Raw genomic sequence first — 14,249 nt, 5'->3', positions numbered from 1 at the left:
CCTTTAAATATTTGCTGATAGAAAAATTATCACTTAATAGAAAACTGCATTTCTGACACAGATCATTGAATTGCTAAAGTTATGATAAGCTACACTTTTAATATCATGCATTCACTAATGTACACTCTGAAAGACTAGAGGACCATCATTGCAGCTGTCGAGTAGAGCATCCCTAAAATATCCTGCAGAAACATTTGATCTGTAATTGTACCAAAACATCAACATTTATAAGTGTTTATTTTTCTAATAATAGGGTATCTAGGGTGAGATACCTGGATGTACACAGGCAACACAGACTATATACCCTGCAGAAAGAAGTTACCTAAGAGAACCTACTTACTTAGTAAAGTACACTCTTCCACCTGAGGCTGTAAATCAAAGAATCTTGTGCGAAAAGATGAAGCTAAAAGCAGCTACAAAACACACAGAACCGAGGAGTTCAGTGTTAATGTTAAGTGTTTTGTGCACCACGAGTGACTCTTTCTCATTACAGGGAGTCATTTTCTTCCATGGTAATATCAATGCAGCATCTACTGCAGGTGTAATTGCAGGTATTTAATCTGTTACTTGGTAAAACCTGTTTGATGGGACATAGATTTCACCAGCATATTAGCCAGTGTATATTTCCACCTTTAGGAATGGTGGATTGAAGGTGCTATTTCTTTCCCTAGGGAATGTAACTACAAACTCACAAACTGATGTTGCGGTTTCATTTCATCCCAAGATGAAGAAGTTTCCTGTATGGTTCTGGTCCGCCCCACAGGCCCCTGAAGTAAGACAAAATAAAGAACATTAATTAAATGTGGTTGATGGTGTGGGACACTTCCTCCAAATTTGATCATTCTAATAAATTATCTACTTACTTCAGAAGCCCATGCCAGTAGAGGTGAGGCATCATATCAGCTTTCATGTGGTACATGAGTCTTCTTTCTTTGGCTTGGTTGATGGGGAATGTTTCCAGTGGTTGTAAATTGTAGTCAAACTCGGCCAGAATTACTGTATTGTAGCTTGTGACCAATGGACACGAGGTGTAGCCATCATACTATAAACAAGGCAAATATTGATTATACTTGTATTCTTTTCCAACAGAGGTACTTCGAACAGAGCAGTTATAACGTTGCTCATATTCCTGATGTTAACTTGACACTTACCTTCTTATCTGGCTTCTCGTTTTTCAGTGTTTTGCTGATGGTTCTGTTCAGGACAGCAGACTGTGCAGCTGAGAGTCAGAAAAAAAAGGGGAAGCTTTTTCAATTTTTATTACAAATAAAAGACAAGTAATGTGTCCCAATCAATACTCATTCTTTACAGTATCTACTTCATTACAGTGTTCCTAGTAGGCTGTTTTAACAGGAGATGTTAAACAGGACATGTTCAACAGGAGACATCTGTTTAACGGCAACTCTGAAAAGTCACTGCACATTTGAGTTTAGACAAAGAAAGCAGAGTTTCTTCCTCCTATTAATTACTAATTTTGTTTTCCAAGACTAACCTCTGAGACGTTTCACCACCCATCACAAATTATTTTGTTTTCCGGCTGTAAATAGTACCTCCATTTCATTTGCGGGAGACGAGTATCCATGAACAGGAAATGTTGTAGCAGATCAAGTGCAAGCTTTAACTCATGAAAACAATATTATAATTTGAAAAAAAAACTTTTGTAATGACACAGCTTTTCTTAGGGCTTTAAATGAGTTATCGCTGTCAGCTGATGCTGGATTTAAAACTTGTTCTCCTGGATTTTAGTAAAGCTTTTGATACCTTACTTTAGATTACTGGACGGGCTTGAAACCTTGGTTGGTATCAGTGGTTGGGCCCTAGACAAGTTTAGGTCCTAGTTAAGTGACAACGTTTTCTATGTTGGTATTGATGATGCAAGGTCAGCTACAACAGGTTTTCACTGTGGTGTCCCCCAAGGCTCGATGCCAGGTCCAGGACTCTTTTCCATTAATTACTCCCTTTTGGCTGCCTCATACAAAGACATAATATCGCTTTCCATTTTTACACAGATGGTTCTCAGATCTACCTCAGCTGTGACCGGTCAAACAATTAAGACAGAGATAGTGATCATATGAAAAGATAATGCTAATTCCAAAATAACAAATAACTCATTGCAGAAATCTATGTGTCATTTTTAATAAAAGCCTTAGTTTATACATACATCAGACAAAAATCAGTGGTTCAATCCTACTTTCGTAATCTGGATTATACCATTTATCTCAACCAAAACTCTGGAAACTGTTATCCTAGCTTTTTATAACAAAATGACTGAACTAATGTATCCTTTTTCCATCTCCAGCTCCTCAAACACTCTGCTGCCAAGATATTGACTCAGGCTAAGAAACATGATCACATTTGAAAAACCTGGCTTCTCAACTCTTGCTACCTGTTAAAATATTATGTATTACTTCCCTTGCACCTTGCAAGTTATTTATCAGATCTCATTTTGCCCTATGTCCGCTCCTGCTCCCTGAGATCCTCACATGCCTCCTTGTTGTTCCAAGGTCTAAATAGTTACACAAATGGTCATAGAGCCATAGCATTCTATGCTGGCATGATAGTAAAGATGAATATCTAAACTTAAACATACTTAAATATTCATGTGAATACAGTGTGTTTACATATGTTAAAATAACAAAGATTGAGTCATTAGTTTTTTCTGTATCTTCACTTAAAATAAAATAAAACTTTTGAAGAAATGTAAAAAATCATTTGCAGGCATTTACTGGATTAAATTAAAATATATAAACAAAGCCAAAAAATTAATCTTTTACTTTTTATATATTTATTTTAACATTTGAATTTTACTTACTTACTGTTTTTATCTGTTGTGCAGCACTTTGGTAACCTTGTTGTTTTTAAATGTGCTATATAAATAAAGTGGATTGGATTGGATTGGATTGGATCAAATTCATCAAGATTCATCCTATGTGGATCTTCACATCATGTGTCACACACATGCACACACACAGCTTTAAGCATGATATACGTAGGATAAATACACTGAATTTACACTTGATGAGCATGATTAGGCTTAAACCTTCACTGCAGTCAGATTGCAGCTGTGCAGGAAGGGATGAGAGCTGGTTTCTAACTCATGTCATCATATATACATCTGATTGACCAGGAACTTTTCATCACTTGGTCCACAGGTGATAGGCAGGAATTGTCACAATACACAAATATATAGAAATTAGCTTGGCACAATACGATAAATTAGCTTGGCACCAAAAGTTAAACTCTTCACTCTATGTTTGTGTCAAGATCAAAGTATTTCTCAGCTAAAAGTAATAGTACAATCAAACTTTAAAACAAAGGCTAACAGAGACACTGATGCAATGCGCCAGGTGACTGATAAAACTGTATAAACTGTATGCAGCAATAGGTGCTTTCCGGTATTGCATTGATGAAATGTTCAAAATAATGACTCGATAATCACTCACCGACAGCAGCAGCAGTTCTGGCTGTGGGCAGGTTGGTACAGTCTCCAATCCCAAAAACATTTGGATACCTCTTGTGTTGGAGATTTTCTTTGTCAACATCCAACCAGCCAGCATCATCTGCCAGTGGACTTCCTTTAATCACCGAACTGGGTCCCATTGGTGGCGTGACATGAAGCATTTCATACTAATAACAAAAGGAGCAAAGATTACGAGTTATTCACTGGAGTCTCTTTTCCTGATTTGGCATATAAGTAGATTGAATAGAAAAATGTATTGTGTATTAGTTTGGCAATAACAGAGTTGTAACCAAAAAAAAGCATTACATTACATTCCACACACAAGGTCACGTGGTTGAATTTCCATATTTCAAGAATTCAATACTACACTACCATGTAAAAGTCACTGTTATGGTACACTAACAATGTTACCTCAATCACTGTGGTTTCGCCTGGTTTGTCAAGATTTTCAAACACAGCTTCTTGCTTGTCTGCTCGAACTTCAATCAGGTTTGTCCGCAGGTTTACTTGTAGGTCACGTTGTTTCACAACTTCCCACAAAGAGTCAGCATACTTCTTGGCCCCAAAGAGCACAGGTAGCGATGTGTTGTATATTAGGTTGGCCTTTTGTCTTTTTCCTGTCTTGGATAGAAACATTAAAATATCTTAATTACATTTGTAAAACCACTTTTGATACGTTTAATATGTACCACAATGTTATTAAACTTTTAAAGTATGAACCTTTCTGAAATAGGCATCTGATAAGTACATGATCTTCTGTGGTGCTCCAGGACATTTAATTGGAGTATTTGGAAAAGTGAAAACAGCATTTCCCTCTTTGAAGTTCTGCAGGGCTTTCCATGTTTTCTCCACAGTTTTGACTGAATAGTTTGACCCAATCTTTGGATGATCCAATCCTTCTGCTAGTCCTTTGACCTATATAAAAAGTAGTGTACATTTAGTTATTTATATAATGGAAGAATATAATGGAAGAAGGTTCCTTGATTGAGGAAGTGTTGAATAAACAAGGCATTACCTTCTCATAATGGAGCTGTAAACCAAGAGCCACAATCAGATACTCATAGGAGATCTATAAGATAAAAGAATGTCTCAGTTGGGATAGATGCACATAGATAATTATATAATTTAAACAGTCCTCTTCATATGCCAACTACCACCTAATACCAAGCCAGTTGATGATACATTGTTAAGCATTTTTTACAATTTCAATATATACACCGTATCAGAAAAAAACATTCATTTAGCAAACATACCTCATTTCCATCATCTGTGCGGACTGTGTTTGTGTCTGGGTTTACTTCCTGAACTTTAGATTTCACCCACTTCACTCCAGATGGCATAACACTCGCAGTGGAACGACCTGATGAGGCCACAGTTTTGGCGCCAGCACCGACCAGTGTCCATATTGGCTGATAGTAGTGAGTCTGAAAAAACAGAAAAGTCTTAAGACACGGCTGCACTTAAAGGTAGAAAAAAGTTTTTAAAAGACTGAAACACAAAAAACACAGTGTGATGTATGAAAGCCACCACTTTCAATAGTTTTTTTTGGTTTATTTGTTGTTTATGTTTCTTTTTGTTGGACAAACAGAAGTACAGTGAATTATAATAATCTACTGGATCCTTGCCTCGCTGGGCTCCACAACAGCCACATTCTCAGCTCCCAACATCCTCTTCATTCGAGCACTCATTGCAATGCCTCCACTTCCACCTCCTAGCACAAGCATTTTGTAATGCTGTTTGGCAGAGGCTCGGCTGCTTGTGTGAAGATGAGAGATAGCAATGCCCACAGGGTGGCACTGCCTCAGACGTTGCAGTGCAGCCATTCTGTCTAGATAATAATGACAGGTCATTATAGTTTAAACTGTTGAAATAAAATATTTGTGGCTCAAACTAAACTATAGGTATAGGTATACTTCTCTGAATAGGTTTAAGATAAATTATTTTTAATCTTCTTAAATATTTAGGGTCTGACATGCACTATTAAGAACAATAACATAATGTATCTATTTCTGGCTTTACCACACATTGCTATTGTAACAAGTGAGTATCCATAATAAACTGACAAGAGGATATATGCAGCAACAAATTCACAACGGTGAATTGCTCTTTACTTTACTTTAGCTGTAGATTAAAATTAAGCATAAGGACCTGCTTTATCTCTCTTTCGAGAGAGAGAGAGAGATTCTGACTTTCAAATAGCCTATACTTTTAATTTATGCGCCAGTCTCACAAAATCACAAATAACAAACACTTAAAGAAATGACAAGGTACTTTTATCTAGGTTTGTTTACATCTAAACTGAGCTAGCCCGGTGCCCTGCCTGCTACGCTATGGACGTACAGAGACTACATGATTATTCTTGAACACTGTACCGTTAGAGCTGTCAACATGATATTCATGAACTGTTGTGTATACTTACCACAACCTGCACTACTTTTTTACGCCCGTTTTACCGTAAATTCAGTTCAGACCATGAAACGACCAAGGGAAATTCAGTCCGACTGGCTATCTCTCTGTAGAAAAGTAGCACCTGGCACAACCTGCGTGAACTTCGAACTTCAAGCTTAACCCAATGTGAACTTGGAGTCGCCACACTTTAGAGGGACGTGCTAAACTAACTTTCGTCCCGCCTCCTCCGTCGTCCGACCAATCAAAAGCGATATTTCTTGACTGCCAGTTTCTAGGTTCACATCAAACATTGTGTCACAACAAAGCTGATTTTGATCATTTTTGCATGGCGCGTTTCCAATGTGTTTAGAAAAGTTGACAATGCTTAATTTTTAAATAACAAATTATTATATGTTTCTCCATTAGAGTGGGCGTGTTTAAATGTGGGTTGACCCTGTGTGGTCTGCAGCCTAACAGGCCAGCATATCATTGCCATGGAATATATACACTACCAGACAAAAGTTTGGACACACTTTTCCATTCACTTGTATGATAAAAATGGTCCAAACTTTTGACTGGTAGTGTACATTCCAGTAACACTACTCGTTGTAGGGCTAAAAACAACCATAAAGTGCAACAAGGTCAAAACTATATTAAGCACACATTCATGATTTTTCATCAACAATTTCACTTTATTTGCATAATTACAGTGGATTTATGTGTTTAGAGCCATGTTACTTATTAAAGATTAGACTAATGATCCATTATTAATAAGCGCTGATACAAAAAATAATCACTATATACAAAACTATATTTCAAAGACGGATGTTAATAAAATAAGGAAAGCTCTTGTGGTAGTTTAATGGTTAAGCTTTCCCATGTTCAGTAGCACAAATACTTAATAAAGTATGAAACTACAGACTGGATGCTTTCGGTTCAAAACAGACCTGAAGACCATTCAATTGCTAAAAGACTATCTAAAAGACTGTAGGACAATGATTACAGCTGTCAAGCAAATTTCCAGCAGAAACAAATGATCATGTAGTTGTACGAAAATATCAACATCTGTAAGTGTTCTTAAAACAGGGCCACTTGGGTCAAAATATAAAAATTATGTGTATTATCTTTGGATGAGGCTTGCTTACTTCAGTTTGGCCGTGAACCCTACTGGCTTACCAACACTGGTCCAAGTGAGGCTGCAAATCAAAAACTCTTCTACAAACTTTTGCTTAAGACTCTTTTAAAAGTTCATGCATTTGTTACATCCAAGCAGGAGTACTTTAACTTATTTTCAGGCCCTATTAAGTCTCTAAAGTCTCTCCAGCCACTTTAAAATGTTGCTACTAACTTTCCATCTTCATAAAAGTCTTTCAGACACGATCTGTTGCAAAATAAACACAAGTTTGAGCTAAAAGCATTAAAAAAGTACAAAGGACTGCAGAGTGGAGTGTTAATTCTCAGTGTTTTCTGTGGTATAAGTGAAGTCATTTTCTTCCATGGTAGTATCAATGCACCATGTACAGCAGGTTTAACTGCAGATATTTAATCTGTTACTTGATCAAACCTGCTGTGATAATGATTTCACCTTTGCACTCGCCACTGTTTGTGTCCACTCTTTTATAGAACAATGGATTAAGTGAGCAACTTAAGTTACTTAAGTTTAGGGAATGTAACTATAACTTTGCAAACTGATGTTGCGGTCTTATTTCATCCCAAGATGAAGGAGTTTCCTGTACGGTCCTGGTCCACCCCACAGGCCCCTGCAGCAACAGAAACAAAGAACATTAACTAAATGTGGTTGATGGTGTGGTATTTTTACAAACTTTAAATATGTTGTTTATTTATTATCTACATACCTTAGAAGTCCATGCCAGTAGAGGTGAGGCATCAAATCAGCTTTCATGTGGTACATGAGTCTTCTTTCTTTGGCTTGGTTGATGGGGAATGTTTCCAGTGGTTGCCCATTGTAGTCAAACTCGGCCAGAATTACTGTATTGTAGCTTGTGACCAATGGACACGAGGTGTAGCCATCATACTGTGAACAAAGGGATGACTAATTATGTACTTGCATATTTTCCATCAGAGGTACTTCCAACAGAGCCGTTATAACATTGCTCATATTCCTGATGTTAACTTGACACTTACCTTCTTATCTGGCTTCTCGTTTTTCAGTATTTTACTGATGGTTCTGTTCAGGACAGCAGACTGTGCAGCTGAGAATCAGAAAACAAAGGGGAAGCTTTTTCAATTTTTATTAGAAATTAGGAACAACAAAAATGCTTTGTCCCAAATACATACTGACACTTATTCTATAAAGTATGTACTATATACTTTTAACAGAACATGACACAATACATGCATCATGAGACATCCATCAAACGACAACTTAGGAATGGTACTTCAAATTAAACTGCAGATAATGGAGCGTCGTCCCAAAGATTGATGACTCATTATCCAACAACTGCATACCCAAAATTATGTCACTTTTTAGTTTTAAAGCACTAGATACTAAAAATCGTTTAAAAAGATTATTTAGTAAGGATTTGGAACACACTTTGATCTTTAGTGGTGCAAATAAAAATGAAAGGTCTTAACTAGTGCCAGGGTGATATTTCATTAATAAGAATTTTAAGGCCAATATCGGCATATCCCAGATATATCAGTATCAGCGTACATGTTTTCAGCTTTTTCTCACAGATGTAGAATAACAAAACTAGGTCAAAACCATAGTATGTGGCTGACTGCATCAGGTCAATGTGCGCTTTTCTGGGCAATGTGTTACAAGGACTGTCCCTATGAGGCCGATGACAATGTGTTTGAAAGCAGGTGCGCGCTGAAAACGTAGGTGAGGACAGCGGACGAGCTGCGGGCGAGCAGCCCTGTCTACTCCCCCAACAAAGTTTCCAGAGTATAGACAGAGAGTCACGTCAGTGGATGTCCAATATGCTCCATGATCTGCCATTGCGATGTTGCAACTCTCTCGCTCTACGGCTGTGAAAGTACCGTCACTGACTCACTCAGTCAGTCAGTCAGTCACATACAGAACCATGTGTAGGGCTGACCCCGGCGGTCAGCCAATAAAATACTGCTTTGGGTAATTTATAAACTGTGTCATCATGTAATTTGTCCAGCAGAGCGCGCTCCGACTCCAAATTCAAAAATTGGCACACATGTACAGCAAGTCCCTAGTAATCCAGCAGGGGTAAAAAAAGGATGGGCACTTACGTACTTAGAATGGCAAGTCAACAGGTGCATTTGTGCGGAAGTGCAGCCTAGTCTGGGACATCAGCATGTTATATTGTCCAGGGATGCCCACAGTTGTGCATGGACTGATCCATTATGCCTGCACTTACCAAAGAGACCTTTTGACACTTTTGTGAAGTGAAGCGTACAAGTTATCCTATTCTAAAGTGCCAAGGGGAAATTTTGAAAAATGACACAGGAAAAATAGGGGTGTTCAGGATCCCGGCAGGTCCCTCTGGTGTTGCAAAGAACAGGGGAACACTGTCTCTTCCTTCAGAGGGCAGTGGATTATCCTGTGGCCTGCCAATGACAGGCAGCACTTTGAAAGAAGTGCTAGCCAGCAATTTTGAAGAGGTTATTGGCAGAGCAACCAGGGCTCTGGATGTTCCCCTTTCTTAAAACCTTTGGCCTAATGGCAGCAATGATGCCAGTAGTACCTCTCGCCCTTATGCACATGCATCCTGTCCAAAGACGCCTGCCGAGTCCATAGGGGTCCCACCCCGACAAGGTAGATTCCTCAGCCAGTACAGTTAAAGAGGGTGCTCTCGGATCAGTCTGTGAACGTCAAAGGCTGTGGGGTCAAAGGACACTAACATGGCCAATTTGTGACTCAGCACATACATGTCCGTGAGCTGAGAGCTGTCCTGAAGTTCTGACAATTTCTGCTGAGACTGAGAGCACGTCATCACATTGTCAGAACCGACAGCACAGTGACGGCCAACATCAACAGGCAGGGTGGTGGTGACTCCCACCTCCTATGCAGACTAGTGTGGAAACAGAATTTATCAACATCTTAAATAATTAGGGTTTTCTTCACAATTCGTTCCACCTTTCTACTTTTAGTTAAATTGTCTCAACAAATTTCAACTTCAGAGCTGAACAACATCCGAGTGTATTATTTTTTCTTTCCTACGATCACATCAGTGTTAATCAAGGTTTTGATGTTTCCAAAGGAACCCCTGTGATTAACTTCCTTCTATACATTTGTTTAGCCATCAGGCTGTGAGTTGTTCACCCCTAAGACCACTGTATGAGCCTCGAGAAGCTAGCTTGAACCCTCTTGTTAGTTTGGTCCCCCAGACACCCCCCTCTGAGAATGACACCGTAGCTTCTTTCATCTTGGTTGTGTATTGCCCTTTGTTGCTCGATCTCAATTAGCATAGCCCTTTTGGTTAGCCCTTTGTTTACTGTGACCCAAGATATATAATCTGGCTAGAGCGGACTCTAGTCAGAGAGGTTTTCTACAACTTGCTGTGATGATCTCTCTCCACTGCGCAGTGAATAAAACTCAACTGAACCAGCCACTGAATCGGACCTGAAGATTATTAATTTCTTCTACAATAGCAAATGAACTGTGGCAGTGGGCTCATCCCTCTTGAACACGGCAGCAGGAATAATGTCAAAAGGGGGTCAAAACCCATGACAGTCGAGACACCATCCTCTGTCATTATCAGTGATGATCAGGTTGCCAGGAACTTCCCATCCTTTAACCCACAGTTAACAGACAGGAAATGACACATTTTCAATACAATGATAAAATCAAACTCGGCTTACATTGTCATATAATGGGCCAGATACTACCAAGAAGTGTCCCGAGAATAAAAGCTTTATAGCGCCTGGTGTATGTTTTTGAAGTTTTCTGTAAATATGTTATTGAGCAATACACAAAAAGCAAGCGGTTAAAAAGTGATACAACTTTATGAACAGTGTGGAGCAACAGGGTGCTTTCCAGTATTGCATTGATGCGATGTTCAAAAGAATGACTCAATAATCACTCACCGACAGCAGCACCAGTTTTGGATGTGGGCAGGCTGGTACAGTCTCCAATCCCAAAAACATTTGGATACCTCTTGTGTTGGAGATTGTCTTTGTCAACATCCAACCAGCCAGCATCATCTGCCAGTGGACTTCCTTTAATCACCGAACTGGGTCCCATTGGTGGCGTGACATGAAGCATTTCATACTAATAGCAAAACATGCAAAGATTGAATAAGTGAGTATCTTTTCCTTCTCTGGCAGGAGGAAAATGTGTATTGTATGGGCACACACAATCATTTTTAATCTTACACGGCTCAATAGGTAATCCATTTCACAAGGCAGTCAATACTACACCACCGTGTAAAAGTCACAGATGAGTTACACTAACAATGTTACCTCAATCACTGTGGTTTCGCCCGGTTTGTCAAGGTTTTCAAACACAGCTTCTTGCTTGTCTGCTCGAACTTCAATCAGGTTTGTCCGCAGGTTTACTTGTAGGTCACGTTGTTTCACAATGTCCCACAAAGAGTCAGCATACTTTTTGATCCCAAAGAGCACAGGTAGCGACGTGTTGTATATTATGTTGGCCTTTGGTCTTTTTCCTGTCTTGGATAGAAACATTAAAATATCTTAATGTATTTTGTAAAACTACGTTACTATTAAAATCTGAAATGTAAGTACCTTTCTGAGATAGGCATCTGATAAGTACATGATCTTCTGTGGCGCTCCAGCACATTTCACAGGAGTATTTGGAAAAGTGAAAACAGCGTTTCCTTCCTTGAAGTCCTGCAGGGCTTTCCATGTTTTCTCCACAGTTTGGACCGAATAGTTTGACCCAATCTTTGGATGGTCAAATCCCTCTGGCAGTCCTTTAATCTAAATATAGAAAAGGTGTACATTTTCTAGGCTGTAACTGCATTATAAATATGAAAAGGGTACCAGATAAAGGAAGCAAGGCATTACCTTCTCATAATGGAGTTGTATACCAAGAGCCACAATCAAGTACTCATACGAAATCTGCATGGAACAAACAAAATCATCTTAAAATGATCTGATTAAATACAAACTACCATGCAATGCCAAGCCAGTAAAATATACAAGCAAACAAACCTCATTCCCATCATCTGTGCGGACTGTGTTTGTGTCTGGGTTTACTTCCTGAACTTTAGATTTCACCCACTTCACTCCAGATGGCATAACACTCGCAGTGGAACGACCTGATGAGGCTACAGTTTTGGCGCCAGCACCGACCAGTGTCCATATTGGCTGATAGTAGTGCATCTGAAAACAGAAAGATTGTTCGACACCAGCCTTACATGATGGTGGAAGAAGTTTCAGAGAGCCTGAAACAAAACACTCACACTGGAATGGATGAAAGCCACCACATTTCAGTTTGTTGTTTGTATCATGTTCTAAAAGAAGTTGTATCAAGTAATAGTCATAATCTACTGGATCCTTGCCTCGCTGGGCTCAACAACAGCCACATTCTCAGCTCCCAACATCCTCTTCATTCGAGCACTCATTGCAATTCCTCCACTTCCTCCTCCTAGCACAAGCATTTTGTAATGCTGTTTGGCAGAGATTCGGCTGCTAGTGTGAAGATGAGAGATAGCAATGCCCGCAGGGTGGCACTGCCTCAGACGTCCCAATGCAGCCATTCTGTGTCTGGACAATAATGACAGGTCATTATAGTTAGCAGATTCAAACAATCAAACTTGCACACTCATTGCTGCTCCACATTTAAATTTTGTCTATCAAGAAGTTGCTACTTTGTGAGTATGATTACTGTAAATAACCCAAGTAAGTTGTCAGAGTCAACCCAATTCTCTAAGTAGGTTTAAAACATCTTAATTTTTTCATCTGCTTAATTATTTAGGGTCTGACATGCACTAATGAGATAAATGAGATCATGAATTGGATTGTTGCTTGACCTCACAAACCTACTGTATCAAGGGAAATACTAGATAAGAAGACCTGTCAACATACACGTGCAACAGGTTATTTGCTGGAAGAAGTTCACAATGGCTGATGGGTACTTACTTTTGATTAGCTGTAGACAAAAACTTAGCATAATAAGAGGAGATGCTTTAACTTTAGCTCGGCCCAAGTCCGACGACAGTCAGAGACGCATTTAAACCAAACACAAAGCAGCACGTACACAAAATGATATAACTATCTGAGCTGAGCCGTCGCGACGTATTGAACGTATTGAGCCTCTGTAACAGTGTAGGCGTTACTTCTGAACTGTATTGTTTACAGGAAATGTTTCGCAGTGAAACGTAGAAAAAGACAGACTACTTACGTAAACAAGCACTGCTGTTGGCCGCCCGTTTAATCGTCAATTTGGAGATAATCCTTAAATATCCCAGGACCGACCAGTCCGACTTGCTTTCACTCTGAAGAAGAGTACTGTCACTGTCTCCACCTGTGTACAGAATAACCCAAAGTGGACCTGCAGTAACTTCTCCTTCGAGCGTCGGACTGAACGGAGGCCCCGCCTATTTTGTCAAAAAGCGATAATTCTTAACTAACAGTTTCTCAGAACTTTGGTTCTTCATTTCACTGATATAAGGAAGCTGATTTTGATCATACTTGCGGGGATCTCGAGCTATGATGAGTTTTCATGTTGTGCTTATGGGTTGTCTAAATTTGACAACTCTACTTTCCAGTGCTTAAGTGTTTGTCCGGTGCTGTCTGAGTCCCTGTCTGGCAGTACGTAGACGTCCTGGGATAAACTGCAAAGCTTGTTTACAGAAATACACTTAAACTTGTTTTTGCTTCCCGTTGTCTACAGGCTTATCTTAGCTGGAAGTGCAGTCATGGACAGTATACATACTATGGGTGAAATAGCCGGAGGCTGCAATCCGCAATTAGGAAGAGCCTATCCAATTTCCCAGGTTCCCATGAATGCAGCACTTCTTGTAAACAATCATTCTCACAAATGTGTTGGCTAAGTAGCAGGTTTAAGATCCCAATTCCAAATAGTCACATTATATGTTTAATATAGACAACTTTACAAATGTGCAAAAAAACAAATAACCTTGTGTCTTGATAATTGTACAGAAATAGAAAAAGTGTAGGCTTGCATTGTACGGAGAACAAGTGTTAAGTGTTGTGTTCCAGTTTCCCCACACATAATGCAGCTTTATTGGCTAATAAGACACTGCTATAAAGACTACAGTCATGTCCTTTGGAGTTGTTTAATCCATTGCAATGAGAACATCTGATGGTTTTATATTACCTGCAGGCTCGACCTCACCCTCGACACACCTGTTTATGTCTTACTCTGTTTTAAGACGTAGCCTATTCTAAATTGTTGCTGAATTTGAGATAAGATTGAAACACAGATGCAGTTTTGTTTTAAGTTTGAGGTGTTTGGGACATAGGCTATATAAACAAT

General features: G+C 39.2%; 2 protein-coding genes across 2 annotated transcripts; both read right to left on the bottom strand.

Annotated features, from left to right (window-relative positions):
• Nucleotides 1-529: 529 nt before the first annotated feature.
• Nucleotides 530-5,929, bottom strand: LOC138613108 (sulfide:quinone oxidoreductase, mitochondrial-like). The gene is made up of 10 exons (XM_069686696.1): nucleotides 5,880-5,929; nucleotides 5,086-5,288; nucleotides 4,714-4,884; nucleotides 4,476-4,529; nucleotides 4,181-4,375; nucleotides 3,872-4,081; nucleotides 3,444-3,627; nucleotides 1,152-1,219; nucleotides 864-1,042; nucleotides 530-767 (listed from the first exon to the last, which is right to left on the bottom strand). Exons 2-10 carry the CDS (start codon nucleotides 5,281-5,283, stop codon nucleotides 710-712), a joined length of 1,317 nt encoding a protein of 438 aa, XP_069542797.1. The 5' UTR covers nucleotides 5,284-5,288; nucleotides 5,880-5,929; the 3' UTR covers nucleotides 530-709.
• Nucleotides 5,930-6,535: 606 nt separating this feature from the next.
• Nucleotides 6,536-13,311, bottom strand: LOC138613458 (sulfide:quinone oxidoreductase, mitochondrial-like). Its single transcript, XM_069687137.1, has 10 exons — nucleotides 13,152-13,311; nucleotides 12,310-12,514; nucleotides 11,960-12,130; nucleotides 11,813-11,866; nucleotides 11,531-11,725; nucleotides 11,246-11,455; nucleotides 10,871-11,054; nucleotides 7,994-8,061; nucleotides 7,705-7,883; nucleotides 6,536-7,608 (listed from the first exon to the last, which is right to left on the bottom strand). Exons 2-10 carry the CDS (start codon nucleotides 12,505-12,507, stop codon nucleotides 7,551-7,553), a joined length of 1,317 nt encoding a protein of 438 aa, XP_069543238.1. The 5' UTR covers nucleotides 12,508-12,514; nucleotides 13,152-13,311; the 3' UTR covers nucleotides 6,536-7,550.
• Between the last annotated feature and the right edge of the window lie 938 nt (nucleotides 13,312-14,249).

This window comes from Semicossyphus pulcher, unplaced genomic scaffold (assembly GCF_022749685.1).
Source record: "Semicossyphus pulcher isolate SPU_LCO1_2020_fin unplaced genomic scaffold, fSemPul1.0.p SCAF_8, whole genome shotgun sequence".
Classification (NCBI taxonomy): domain Eukaryota; kingdom Metazoa; phylum Chordata; class Actinopteri; order Labriformes; family Labridae; genus Semicossyphus; species Semicossyphus pulcher.
Note: the sequence above shows the minus strand (reverse complement) of the source record. Positions and strands in the feature narration are given on the sequence as shown.

Coding starts and splice junctions, on each gene's coding strand:
- LOC138613108 (XM_069686696.1), bottom strand. CDS start 5,283: ATGGCTGCACTGCAACGTCTGAGGCAGTGCCACCCTGTGGGCATTGCT. Junction 4,082..4,180: donor CAGATGCCTATTTCAGAAAG/GTTCATACTTTA, acceptor TTTCTATCCAAG/ACAGGAAAAAGACAAAAGGC. Junction 3,628..3,871: donor GCGAAACCACAGTGATTGAG/GTAACATTGTTA, acceptor TTTTGTTATTAG/TATGAAATGCTTCATGTCAC.
- LOC138613458 (XM_069687137.1), bottom strand. CDS start 12,507: ATGGCTGCATTGGGACGTCTGAGGCAGTGCCACCCTGCGGGCATTGCT. Junction 11,867..11,959: donor GCACAGATGATGGGAATGAG/GTTTGTTTGCTT, acceptor TGTTCCATGCAG/ATTTCGTATGAGTACTTGAT. Junction 8,062..10,870: donor CAAAACTGGTGCTGCTGTCG/GTGAGTGATTAT, acceptor TCTGATTCTCAG/CTGCACAGTCTGCTGTCCTG.